The sequence below is a fragment of the Parasteatoda tepidariorum genome, chromosome 2 (genome assembly GCF_982258835.1).
Source record: "Parasteatoda tepidariorum strain Cologne lab strain chromosome 2, Ptep-v5.0, whole genome shotgun sequence".
In the NCBI taxonomy this organism is placed as follows: domain Eukaryota; kingdom Metazoa; phylum Arthropoda; class Arachnida; order Araneae; family Theridiidae; genus Parasteatoda; species Parasteatoda tepidariorum.
Genome location: NC_141756.1, coordinates 8,999,706 through 9,013,583, shown reverse-complemented (window position 1 = coordinate 9,013,583; position 13,878 = coordinate 8,999,706). Strand labels below are relative to the sequence as shown.

At 33.3% G+C, this 13,878-nt stretch overlaps 1 protein-coding gene across 1 annotated transcript; it reads right to left on the bottom strand.

Moving 5' to 3' along the window:
- Nucleotides 1–439: 439 nt before the first annotated feature.
- Nucleotides 440–3,856, bottom strand: LOC147814416 (uncharacterized). Its single transcript, XM_087156354.1, has one exon. The coding sequence runs from the start codon at nt 3,854–3,856 to the stop codon at nt 440–442; it is 3,417 nt and encodes a 1,138-aa protein (XP_087012480.1).
- Nucleotides 3,857–13,878: the final 10,022 nt, after the last annotated feature.

Here is a 13,878-nt window from a genome sequence, read left to right as displayed (position 1 = left end):
AACGAGAGTCCCAACGTGCATGCTCAAACGATATACGTAATATTTTACGAAGTTAAAGAATAGAGCTTGTTCAATCTAATATGAATTCCTGTTTTCAATATGAATAGTGGAAAATGTTCCACTTACCTATAGACCGCCAATTCGATGATTCAAAAACCTTTATTGGTTTTAATTACAAATAGATGAAGATGAATTTACATGAAATGGTAAATGATGATTATAAAGTGATGAAAACATTTAGTTAGGTATTAGCGCTGCATGGCGCGTCTCTAGTTACATTACATCTACTTCTACTGTTTATAAGTTTTTGAAAAATAAAAAGTTATTACTTCTGTTGCGCCAGCGGCGCCATCTGGGAATAGTTTTCTGGTATGAGGGGGATGAGGGCTCGTTACATCCTCCCACCTTGAGTTTTGGACGACGAATGTCATGACGAAACTCAATTAGGCAATTCAAGTCTATAAAGTTTTCGACATGGTCGTAAGTATGATCCATGCCGAGTTTTTACGCGCACCACTCTTGTTTTTCCATCTTTGCCGGGGTAAAGAGCTTCTATTTTGCCCAAAAGCCAATTGATGCGTTTGTTGTTATCGTTTCCTACGAGAACGATTTCTCCTTCTTTAACTTGAGAGTCTTTCTTTTTACGGGCAAAATTCTTAAGTTGTCCTAAATATTCAATTCGGAAACGTTTTCTTAAGTCCTCTCGAATTTTTTGACGATAGGCAAATCGTTTTTTCATCCTGGTGGCATCAATTAAATCAATATCTGGTACTCCAGATTCTTTAAGTTCGTGCAAAAACATGGCAGGTGTTAATGGAATCAGGTCCTCTAGATCTTCTGAGATGTACGTAAGTGGTCTGGAATTTATGATGCTTTCAACATCACAAATTACTGTGTATAGCTCTTCATAGAGAAGGTTTGCTCTTCCAAGGACTTTCCGTAAAATTGATTTTAGCATTCCAATCATTCTTTCAAAAAATCCACCCCACCAGGGTGCAGAGGGAGGATTGAACTTCCAGTGAATCTTTTTCGAAGTAGCAAACTCTTTTAGTTTTTCGAAGTCTACTGATTTCAGATCTGCAGCCGCGCGAGTCAGATTTGTGCCGTTGTCAGAGAAAACCGTTGCGGGTCTTCCTCGTCGTGCTATAAACCTTCTAAATGCCAACAGAAAGCTATCCGTGGAAAGTGAAGTTACTAACTCAACATGAATGGCTCGGAAAACCGCACAGGTGAACAGCACGATCCAACTCTTGCTTCCATCCTTCAAAAAGAGTGGTCCGCACAAATCCACTCCAATGACCTCAAAAATCAATGCTTCTCGTACACGATCTTCTGGTAGAGGACCACTTAGCACTTCTGTAGGACGAGCGCTGAATCTTTTGCAAATGACACATTTTTTAATCACTCGTTGAACAGTTTTTCTGCATCTGAGGATCCAATACTGTTCTCTTAGAACTGACATTACAATTTGAGTTCCGGCATGATTTAGTTCTTTGTGTTTATCACGTATAAGACAGTGAGTGACATTATGGTCAGATGGTAGAACAATAGGATACTTAAATGTTCTCAAATCCTGCCTCATGGCTATTCTTGTTCTGACTCGTATAAGGCCTTCATCATCCGTTATAGTTTGTAATGAAGTATAGCAAGGCTTGGTTTCTTCTGCTAGGCATCTGTTCTGCACGTACTTTAAAATGACCATTTCAGCGTCTTTCATTTCTTCAATAGTCAGCTGTTTTTCGAGGTTTCGTTCATCCGCAGCACTCTTGATGTTTCGATAGAATCTGTAAATCCAAGCAGTTACTCTTATCATTTTTCGATATGATGTTAAAGTATCATATAACAGAATTTGTCCTTTGAATAAATTTGTTGAAGTCACTATCGTTTTTCTTCTTTCAGCGTTGATAATGTCCAAATCTGGATCGATAATATCTTTTGGCCAGAGCTGTGGTGGATCTTTCAGAAAAATAGGGCCCTCCCACCATTTAGATTGCTTAAGATGCTCTGCAGAACATCCTCGTGAGGGAAGATCAGCTGGATTAAGAGTTCCAGGAACATAATTCCATTCTTCTGGCAAACTGAGAGATCTGATTTCTTGGACTCTGTTGTAAACAAAAGGGGCCCAATTTTCATTCCTTTTTATCCAAAAGAGGACATTTACTGAATCTGACCAGAAAAATGTTGGAATATTTTCAAGTCTTAAGTCTGATTTAACTCCATGTGCCAGTCTAGCTCCAATTGTACAGGATAAAAGTTCAAGTCTGGGTATTGTGACGGGTTTTAGAGGAGCTACTCGAGATCGAGCTTGAATGAGCTGACATGATGTCGAGTCTTCGTTTTGGCTTCTCAGGAATATGCATGTAGCATAAGCTACCTTGCTCGCATCACAAAAAATATGTAAACTTAAATTTCTCGAACCTTCAGGCTTGTCCAAGAGACACCTCGGAATGGTTATATCTTTCAATTGACTTAGTTGTTTTTGCCATTTTTCAAACGTTTTTCTAATAGAAGATGGTAATTCTGCATCCCAAGTGCATTTTAGCTTCCAGTACTCCTGAAGCATGATCTTCGGTCTTAATGTTACTGGACATGTGTAACCAATTGGGTCGAATACTTTGTGAACTTCAGACAGAATTTTTCTTTTGGTTAAAGTCTCAGAGGCCTGCGATGTTTCCTTTAAGTCCAAAGTCAATGAATCAGTACTTAACTTCCAAATCAGTCCCAAAACTGGTACTTTTCTTTCTTCATTAGGGATGGCTACTTCTTGTGAATTTAGGATACTATGCTGCCACCCTCTTAGATCGAATTGAGCTCTCTTCAATATATACTGCGATTCAGTCATAAATTTGTGCAAATGTTCTCTATCTTCAACACTGGTTAAGCAATTATCTACATAAAATGATTCTTCTAATTTAACTGCAGTTTCCAGCATTGATTCTGGCGCTTTTTTCAAATGGTACCGTAGAGTGGCTCTTAATAAATATGGACTGCAAGTCAAGCCAAACACCACTCTTCTATGTTGGTAAATTTTGATCTTCGAAAGGTCTCCATTTTCACACCATAGAAATCTTAGGAAAGGTCTATCAGCTTCACTCAGTTGGATCTGTAAGAAAGCTTTTCGAATATCTGCAATGACTCCAATCTTATTTAATCTAAATCTGTTGATCACTGAAGGAATGAGCTCCACAAGATTAGGTCCTTTTTCAAGACAATTATTGATAGAGGGGAAATTTTTTATTTTTGTCGAACCATCAAAAACAGGTCTGATCTTGGTAGTAGAATTTTCTTTTATCACTGCTCGGTGGGGTAAAAAATGTTCATTGGTGGCTGTATTGTCTGGGTCAACCTCTTCGATAATTCCCTCTCGTAGCCATTCTTTAAATACCGCTTCATAATCTTCTAATATTTCTGATTTCTTTAGGGACTCAACGCAGTTCTTCAATCTTCTTTCAGCAACACTTCTGTAATTAGGCAAAGTAGGGTGATTTAAGATCCATGGAAGGCTCACTTCATATCTCCCATCTTCAAGTACCTTAATGTTGCGATTAAAATGGTCTTCGGTAGCTTTTGCAATTTCTTCTCTCGATTCTTTTTCACCTGGGTCTAATATCCCTAACGTATCTAGTTTCCAGAGATCCGAAATTTTAGCCTGAGCCACATGAAGGGACAAAACTGTGTTGGTTCTATTACTGTTTTCAGGATCACGAGTTTTACCCATAAGTGTCCAACCTAATCGCGTTTCGAAAGCAACTAAATTTTCTGAAACCGATTTAATAATACCTGTGAAAAGTTTACCGCAAACGTCGGCTCCGATAAGTAAATCAATTTCTTTAGTTTCTGAATTCGACCCTTCCATGTTTTTATAATCGCAAAATTTAATTCCTATCTTATTCGCTTCTTTAATCCACGAGCCGTCTCTTATTTTAGAAATTTCTGTACAAATTTTTTCCTGATCATAAACTTCAAAGTTACAAAAATAATCCCGATTTAAATCACTCAAAAAAATTCTGTATTTATTATGCTGATTAGTTCTTTGTAATCCACCGAAAAGACTATGATTTAAGTTTTCTTGCCCTATTGGTTTGTAACCAATTTTATTTATTGTTTCTTTTAAAAGATACGACTTTTGGGACCCCGTGTCTATCAATCCGCGTATAACTATTTCTTTTTGTCCGTTTATTAAGCGAATTGTTAACGTTTGCATTAATACTTCCGGATTACAAGTTTCATTCGATAAAACCGTACTTTCCACTTTACTATCTGTTTTCTTTTCCGGACACATAAATGTATAATGACGTCTAAAACAAATATCGCATTTTACAAAACTCCTGCATTTTTTAGCTGTATGGCCAAAGCGAAAACAAATAAAGCAACAACCGCTTCTCTTTAAAATATCCCTTTTCTCATTCATTTCTTTCATTTTAAATTCATTATAATCCCATAAATTATGTCTATCGTTACCGCAAGAAATACATTTATTTTTCTTATTACTCGATTCATTCAATAAACCAGACGCCGTTGATATGAGATTCTTATTTTGTTTATGCGAATTCTCGCCTCCACTGCTACGCTTTGAGGAGGGGAAGGGGGAACATTCTGAAACTCGTGTTATAGACGAACTCAAGGCCGTGGCTTTTTCTCGGCTAATTACTTCTGTTTTTAAAATATCTAGGATCTCTGATACTTTCCACTCATCATCATTGCTATATTTTTTGGTTATTTCTAACACTATATCGGAGGGAAGTAATTTAATAAGTATAGGACAGAGTAAAGCCCCGTAATTTTCCTGATTAATTCCCAAAGATTCTAAATTCCTTATTTCAGTTTGACAAGAATCAAAAAGTTTTCTTAATGAAAAAATATCTGTTGATTTTTCTACTGGGGTTAAACTCAACAATTTATTCAAATGAGAGTTAATTATCAACGTTTTCTTGCCAAACCGTTCTTTTAATGTTTCAATTGCTGATACATAATTATTATTTGTTAAACTGAATCCTTTAATCGCATCTGAAGCCGATCCCACTAAATATGTTTTCAAGTAATTAAACTTTTCAACATTCGACAAATCAGTGTTTTTATCTATGGCAGATTCGAACTGATCGTAAAATCTTTGCCAGTCTGCAGGATCGCCAGAAAATTTCTCTATAGTTAAAAGAGGCAGTTTCACAGAAGAAGTTTCATTTATTCTTATATTAGTGTTTATCTTCGGTTCGGAAATGTTCGAATTTAACTCAGGAGACACTACCGAAGTCGACAGTTTTTCTATTTTTCTTTTTAATCTGCTTCTACTTCGTACAATATTTGTCAAATATTCATCACACTTTATAATTTCGGCATCGATTTCATTTACATCCGTTATACCCTGCTGAATTTCGAGATCAATTTCTTTCAATTGTTCTTGTTTTAATATTAATTCAGACATTAACTCATCCAATTCATCTATTGTAACCTTATCGTCTTGATAAATGTTTTCGATTTTGGTTAATAACTTAGTTGTTAATGACCTTATCGTAGTACGCTTTTGTTTGGATTTCTCCATCTTAATTTATAAGCGAACTATTTATACACTTAAAGTCACTATTCTATGAAACTAAATTTCTAATCGAAAATAAACAAGAAATCTCTTAATGGCGGTCCCTGTTCGGGCGCCAGAAAATGTTCAATCTAATATGAATTCCTGTTTTCAATATGAATAGTGGAAAATGTTCCACTTACCTATAGACCGCCAATTCGATGATTCAAAAACCTTTATTGGTTTTAATTACAAATAGATGAAGATGAATTTACATGAAATGGTAAATGATGATTATAAAGTGATGAAAACATTTAGTTAGGTATTAGCGCTGCATGGCGCGTCTCTAGTTACATTACATCTACTTCTACTGTTTATAAGTTTTTGAAAAATAAAAAGTTATTACTTCTGTTGCGCCAGCGGCGCCATCTGGGAATAGTTTTCTGGTATGAGGGGGATGAGGGCTCGTTACAGAGCTGTTATTCCAACATTAAAAAAAACAGGATTTCATCTTACTTGCGACAGAACACAGTGAGAAGCATAAATGTTATCAGAATCTAACGAACTATTCATCAGGAAGGAAGAACTGAAAACATTTTGAAAAAATTTTGATTGGGGAAAGAAACAAAGAGGAAGGCAATTATTAGAAACAACTCCAAGTATCACCAGTCAATCAAATAGGTTTATATTCCAACTTTTCTCCATTAAAATTACACCAATTCTAGTAATATATCCGTTTTTTTTTCCTCGCTAAGCTTAAAAGCTTAAATATTAATTTGAGGCTTCTAATGTGTATACATTTTAAAATTTATTTCTAACGTGGTTTGTAAAAATTTTCATTAAAGGAGATCCTTACGGTATATCAGGCACTTTTCTTTTCCTTATATTTGACAATTAAAGGAAATTTTTCAACCGATAAAATTAATATTCGTTTTAATATCTTGATATAGACAATGGAGAATCATTCTAAAATTTTAATTTCACTAAGTCGATAGCAGATGATGAGCTTATAGGGCAATAGAATACATCACTAATGCCACTGTTTCAATTATACTCCAAATTAGTACCAGGGGAAATCAAAAGCAAGACTCAAAGATAAAAGATGAAGAGGGTTGTTCATTATTTTTGATCTTTATTCACTTAATTATTTTATGGTTAAAAAGATCGATCAAAGAAGACAGAAAAGCAACACACATCACACCAGCTGTCTTGAATTTTTAAATTAACTGAGCGACGTAGAGAATTTTTTTCGTGTTGCCATCTATCGGCGTGAAAGAAATACAAGCATTAAATATTTTACAGCCTGTCTAAAGAATGTTTGCAGACGACAGACATATTCTTGTCATGGGAAATGAAGTCTGCTTTATAGGTATGGGTAATGTCTTCTGGCTCGGCATAAAATACAAAACTTTTATGTGAGTTTTGAGACCAATATATATAATTTAAAATTTTTTATAGTTTTGGAAAATACCTTATTTTAATTCGACAGTAGATGTTAGATTAATATAGGTGTCTTTATTTGCTTTTGAATTTAAAACAGAAGTGAGGAAACAACTGTCTCTCATAAACTTCGATTTTCGCGAAAATTAAACTGCACTGCATGAAAATCAGCCTGGGCACCATTCCGGCTGATTCAGGATGAATCAGCCTGAATATAGGTGTCTTTATTTACTTTTGAATTTAAAACAAAAGGAGGAAAGAACTGTCTCTCATAAAGTTTGATTTTCACGAAAAGTCAACTGCGCTGCATGAAAATCAGCCTGGGCATCATTCCGGCTGATTCAGAATGAATCAGCCTGAACGTGAACGTCAGCCGGAGCCTGAATCTGAACTTGGCCTCCGCTTTCTGAAAACGCCTCCCATCCCTTTTGTTTATGACCTTCCGATAATTAAATGGTGATGAATTTAGAAGGGTGCTCTAAGGATTATTTAAATACAATATTAGAAATCATTCATTTTTCCGGATATAATCGTGAAAGCTGCTAACGAGATTATATCTTTTCCTTATTTTGTTTTCCGGTTTTGTAATTTTTATTTTTTTTTCTAAATTTTTAAATATTTTTGCAAATATTTTATTTATTAATAATTTTTCTTCTTCTCTTTAAAATTATTATTTTTTCCATGTTTTCTTTGTATTTTTTAAAATTATTTTTTGTGTTAATAAATTTTTATTCATTTATATTTATTTATTATACATAAAAGCTAAAATTTATCCTTTTTTTTATGTCAGAATAAAAAAATATCTGAAGAAAGTTACTTAAGTGAATTATATTTTATCACATTTGAAGGTCAAGGAGAAAAAGGGTTTATGTGCATTTTTTGAAAAAATTGACGATTAGATCGAGGTATTTTAAGTTTTGACAAATCAATATCGGGGGAAAATTGGTTTTCCCCGAGAGTTATTACGCAGTGAAGATGGGCCGTGTTGGGGAATAATGGTTCCTGCCCACGTGTAGACAAGGAGAACAAAGAAAAGTAAAGTGAAGAAGATGGCGGGAATAGTCGTGGGGAAGTAGTGATTGAAAGGAATTTTGTCCAACCTGATTTTCAAATATTTATTTATTTATTTATTTTTTTGATTAAAATTTTAAATTCTATTTTGCAATTTTTAAGGGATGTAAACAAATGCATCTGATATTTATAATTTTATTTTTATGATTAGAATGGAATACTTGCCGAGACCTTGAAATTCGTTTTTCTTAGAATCATCCTTCATGGACATAAACCATTTTTTCGCCCTTTATCTTCTTTGCGAGTTTATTTCTTTTCAAGCTATATATTTTTTTTTGTGTGGAAAAAATGACATTTTTCGCCATTATCTAATCCTGGGTTTTTTGTTGATGTCAGATCATTTTATCTGAACCAGGTCATTTATATAAAATCAGCAGGATTTAGAAAATCAGGGCTAGGTATTAATTATTATGTTTGTAAAGAAGTGTAATCGATTTTCCCAGTTTGAATACCCAATCAAAAACGAAGCTGTAATAAATAATTATTGTAATTTGTGGATTTTGAATGAGAATTAAGAGAGCCAATAGTTTGTTTAAACATAAAAGTCTTTTTTGAAAAGTCCCCCTGATTATGTTATACTAATTGCATTTTGTCTCTTTGGTTCTATTTTCATTTTTAATTGACAGAGCTAATCTAAAATAATTTCAAACTCGGAATTATTCTGTACAGAAATGAAAAATTTATTGTGATATAATGAAAAGCCAGAAAATTTTTAGATTTCGTGGTTAAGACAATAGTTTAAGTTTCCGCAAAAATAGTTCAATCGTTTGTGGAGAGATGGCGTCACATGTTATTCATAAAAGTACAAGTCACATCGCAATGGTCGCCACAAGTAAAAGTGACGTAATTAATTTTTCAAACTACGTAGGACTTCAATAAGCAGTATATGTCAAAAAATTGAGCTCATATCAGACTAAGTGTTCCCGCCAAAGCGAAAGATTCTTCAATCTGTCGAAATAGGAAAACAAAATAGAAATAGAAAAACGAAAGTGAATTATGTAAAGTTAGTGTTGCCTCACATAACCTCAAATGCTATTTTTACACAAACCTGTGCTCTGATTCTTGATCAAATATCAAACATTTCCGAGAACAATAAAATAGAACCAGCTATTTTTTTCCTCCAAAATTTATGTTGTTTTATGTTCCAATTTGGAAGCTGAATTTCAAAATGATAATTTAAGAAACGGTATATTAAAAGTTTTGTAATGATTATAATTGTTTAGGCATATGCATATATAGGGTATTCCGTACTGACCACACTTAATATAAAAATTTGTAATCCTGTTCAAAGATGAATTCAAAGTCTGTATATCCGTAAAGAGTGACTGAATATTTAATTTAGGAAAAGAAAAACCGATTTAAAATCAAATGGAATCACTAGTGCAATTTTCGTAATATTTAGTGTAATCCACATAAAAGAATATAATCCTTGTTTTTGTTTCGTTAGTTAATTTATGGATAAAAAAAATAAACTTCTTAAAAATAAAAACATAAATGATTAATTATTCTTGCCTTATATTAGTCCCAAACAGTGTTTCATTTTAGTCCTTACACTAAATGCTTCACTTCGGGAGTTTTTAGTTTTGGTAGCATCAAACACAGGTTGCATTACTAGGTTTAAAACATTCATCATTTATTACTAAACGAAACAGATAGAACTCATTACATTAATATTGTACAAAGAAATTTTTAAAGTTTGTCAAAAACGTCTGTATTTAAAAGAATAAGTTTTCTAAGTGTGTATATAGTAAAGTTTCTTTATCCATTTGATGGTTAGGAACAGCAAGGGAGAGGTTAAAAGCATCGAAAAATATCTGTTTAATTGCACTGGAATGAGTTTGTCTGATGTTGGAAACTACTTAAAGCTTCATCCTTCGAAAAACTAGTTTTAAGAAATTGCCATTGTTCTTCTGACAAAATAAAGTGCATTCGAATTTTGTTGCTTATTGCCCCGTTAATAAAATGGAATTAAATGAATTTAATTCAACCTTTCGTTTTTAACAGCTTTAGCAATGATCGGTGTTCTTTTTTACATATTGCGACACTTATTTGCAATTTTGAGAACCTTAATGCTTAATTCATGTTTTAAAAGGATTTTTAAAGGATTTTAAAAGACATTTTTAAAGGATTTTTTAAAATATATATATTAAGACTCGTCATTATAAAACATATTGTAGTTTTTTCTTCCACCGACACAAATACAATTTCGAAACCGTCTTATACCTTTCACAAAAAAGAAAAAAAAAGCAACAAAAAAAAAAGCAAAAGCCAAACATTTTTAATGACTGCAAATTTTGCATAAGGGCATTTTGAACTTAAAGATTTATTTTTCTATGAGAAATATATAATTTTTTTATGGAATAAGAAAATATAAAAGGTAAATCTCCTTCAACGGTCCATAACTAGATATGATGATAGGAATGAGAAAATCTCGAAATATCATAGTCTCACGTTTCCAACCATTTCGAAATCTTACTGTCAGAGTTCCTCAAAGATCCTGACAGGTGTCTCCATTTCTTCTGCTTCGTTCCATCATTTACTTTTACCCCAAAAGGTCTATTTCAGATCCATGTCCTCCTCTTGCACACATCTAATAGAGATCTGAAGAAGAAAATGTACCAGAGTTAGTGATGTCAGGTGGTGTGTAATGGGGCTGAGGGGTTGGGAAATGTCAAGAGCAATGGGGTGGGACGAGATTGACAGTTGTCAAGATTTTACCCCGAATGGAATATCCACCGAAGAAGCATTATCTATTTTTTAAAAAATTTTCAGTACTTAAATATACCATTAAGTATTTACTTTTTTTTGTAAAATGTTATTTTTATTCTAATAATAATAAAAAAGACGGAAAAAACAAACGTATTAGGAATTATACTCGCAGTATCTGTGTATTTGTTTTTAATTGAAATTTATTTTCGGGAGAGCACATCCTATAAGACAAAAACTGACCTTTCTCGATTACTTTTTCTCAGAATCTAAATAAGATATTGCTTCAATTTTTTTTCACAGAATATTTACATATATATGTTTTACACTGTGATAACTGTTAATGCATATCTTTAACAAAAGATTTTTAAAATTTTTTTTTGAACTGAAATGATAACTTTCAATTTCTTAAATAGTTTCATCAAAAATATTTTGTAAATCAAAAAATATTCTTGCTACCTCTGAAACATTATCACAGCAATGCAACTGATATAATCTTAAATAAACCCAAAAAATTTCAAAGCGATATCATTAGTAATTTCTTAGAAAAAGTACATTGAAAAAGGTCAGTTTTAGCATTATTGATATATATGCCCTACCGATGACTCCCTTTAAGGAGTAGGAAAAAAATAAGATATCACTTATGAAGCTCTTATTTGAACACCTCCACTTCTGTTAATAATTGAGAACATTAATGTCTGGCGGCGTAAATAAGCTGGAATTGTAGGTAAGAGTTGGAAAAAATTGTGTCTTAAAATGATCTTTTTTCCCTTAAGAAGTTTATGTGAAAAATACTGTTTGATTTTTTATTTTATTTAAAAGACATAGTCCTTTAGTTACAAAAAATAAAGATTATTTAATCTGTAAAAACTTTTTTCTTTTGAGGCATACGAGTACCCGGTTTTTTTTCATTCTGATCATCGAATAAAACCGGGTATATATTGAAATAATTAAAAAAAAAAAGCTTCGTATTCTTCAGGTGAAATTTTTGTTCATAGCATTATATTAATGCAATGGCTTTCCTACACTAAGAAACATTTAGGAACACCTAAAATTGAGGATCATAAATAATATTGAATTCAATATAATTTAAAATTAAATAATTTAAGTTGAATTTAAGAACAGATATTAATTTAAGAACAGATTGGATTTAAGAACAGATATGACAGATAAAACTTTGATCACGCTCCTCTTCATTGCAACAGTCTTCATATGCCAAGACATTGTATACAACTTACCAGAAAGTTTGATCTTTAGTTTATAGTCTTTGGTATTATCAAGTCATGTTCGAATGAAAAGGTTCAATTATGTCTGTCCGGTCAATCTATACACTAATATTTTCACTTTCTAGGAAATCTTTGAGCCGATTAGCTCTATGTGTTCTTGTCCATTACATAGGAACCAATGGCTAACAGTGTCCCCAGAGCCACGATGGCTCAGGAGACAGAGCGTTCGCCTTCCAATGAGGTGAATCGGGTTCGAATCCCGGCGATGGCTGGCCGATACGAATTCCACACCCGGCTTGCACAGACCACAGTGCTGACGTGAAATGTCCTCAGTGGCAGACGGATTATGGGTTTGACACCCTTTGCCGTCAGGCTAAGCATGAGAGGTTTTAGTGACCTTCCTCTCCATGCAACACAAATGCGGGTTAGTTCCATCAAAAAGTCAGCCACAAAAGCAAAATTTATCCCGATACTTGATCCAGGAGTTCCTTTGTCTTCTGGATTGGGTTCAAAATTACAAGGCTATGTAGTTGAACATTAGTAATCATATACCCAAAAAAATTGGGTCGGCTGTTCAACGACGGTTATAATATAATAATAATATAATATATTTATAATAACAGTGTCCCCAATAACGTGGTGGCTCAGGGGATAGAGCACTCCCCACCCAATAAGATGACTCAGGTTAAAATCTCAGCTATGGCTGGTCGTTAAGAGTTCTTCATACGGCTTTTAAAGGAGCTCGAACTCTGTTCTTTTAAGCGTGTGTGCTAAACATATATTCTAACCTTCCAAATTGCAAATGATGTATGTGAAAGCGTTCTTTATCATAAGAGTAAGTAAAGTAAATTTAAGAATTTCACTTAAGGCGTAATTTCTTTTATTTTGTGGATAAACATTTAAAGATGAAACGATAAAATGATTTTCCCCACCATATCATTTAATTTACCCACAGCTTGAACTGACATCTGCATCTAAGCAAATTTATGCTACATTACTTTTTCTTCGAAGCACTTCCTATTAAATAATAAAACTTGAACTCGATCCATTATGATAATTTTACAGTAAAGATCCGCAAAAACAGGAGGAGTACTTTATTTTATTGAAAAAATTATTTAACATAATCATCATTTTTACAACGTCGATGTGATGTAAATTTTTCTTAACTCAACAGCATTTCAAAAAGGTTTCATGCAAATGTCGACTTCTAAACTAGATCTAGATATGACCTAATTTCATATTAAATTTCTTTTTCTTACCAAAAGAGCAAAAATTCCCTCCGAATTGCAATAAAAGCTTTTACCAGGAGCAGCAGCATATGATTCGAATAAGGCTTCTTCTTTTTTTTTGCCATTTTCTTCTGCAAATATCCAAGTCTGTCTCGAAAACTAGATTTATGTCGTAGCGCATATCTTTTTTCGGTATTCGATATGCTTACATTACACGAGCTCCCTAAGGCGCCATTCCAAATTCAATTTGCATGGAAAAGGAATAAAAAACTTTTATGTGTAGCCTGAAAAACGTTCTTCGTCTCATTTGAATACACCTTAAGCGGCTTTACGTCTTGCGCCTGGGAAGCTATACACACCAATTTTTAGATAGACGCGCGTTAGCTGTCCGGCCATTTTATGTTCCACTTTGTTCGGCAGATGTTTTATATCGTCTGGACGTTTCGAAAGAGTTTTGATGTTTATATCGATACAAAAGTTCGCTTGCCAAACGCAAACGATATCTATCTGGATTCGAAGTAATCGCCCGTGGGACAGCAATTATAATGAGGTTCAGCTTATTCGATGCTTCTGTGCTTGAATTGAGAACCGTAGCCGGCAGAGAATCGTGAAAGATTTTTTTTTTATTTACTTATTTTTTTTAATGGTAAATACCGAGAGTTTTATTTTGAACAGAATACTTTGAAATAAAACT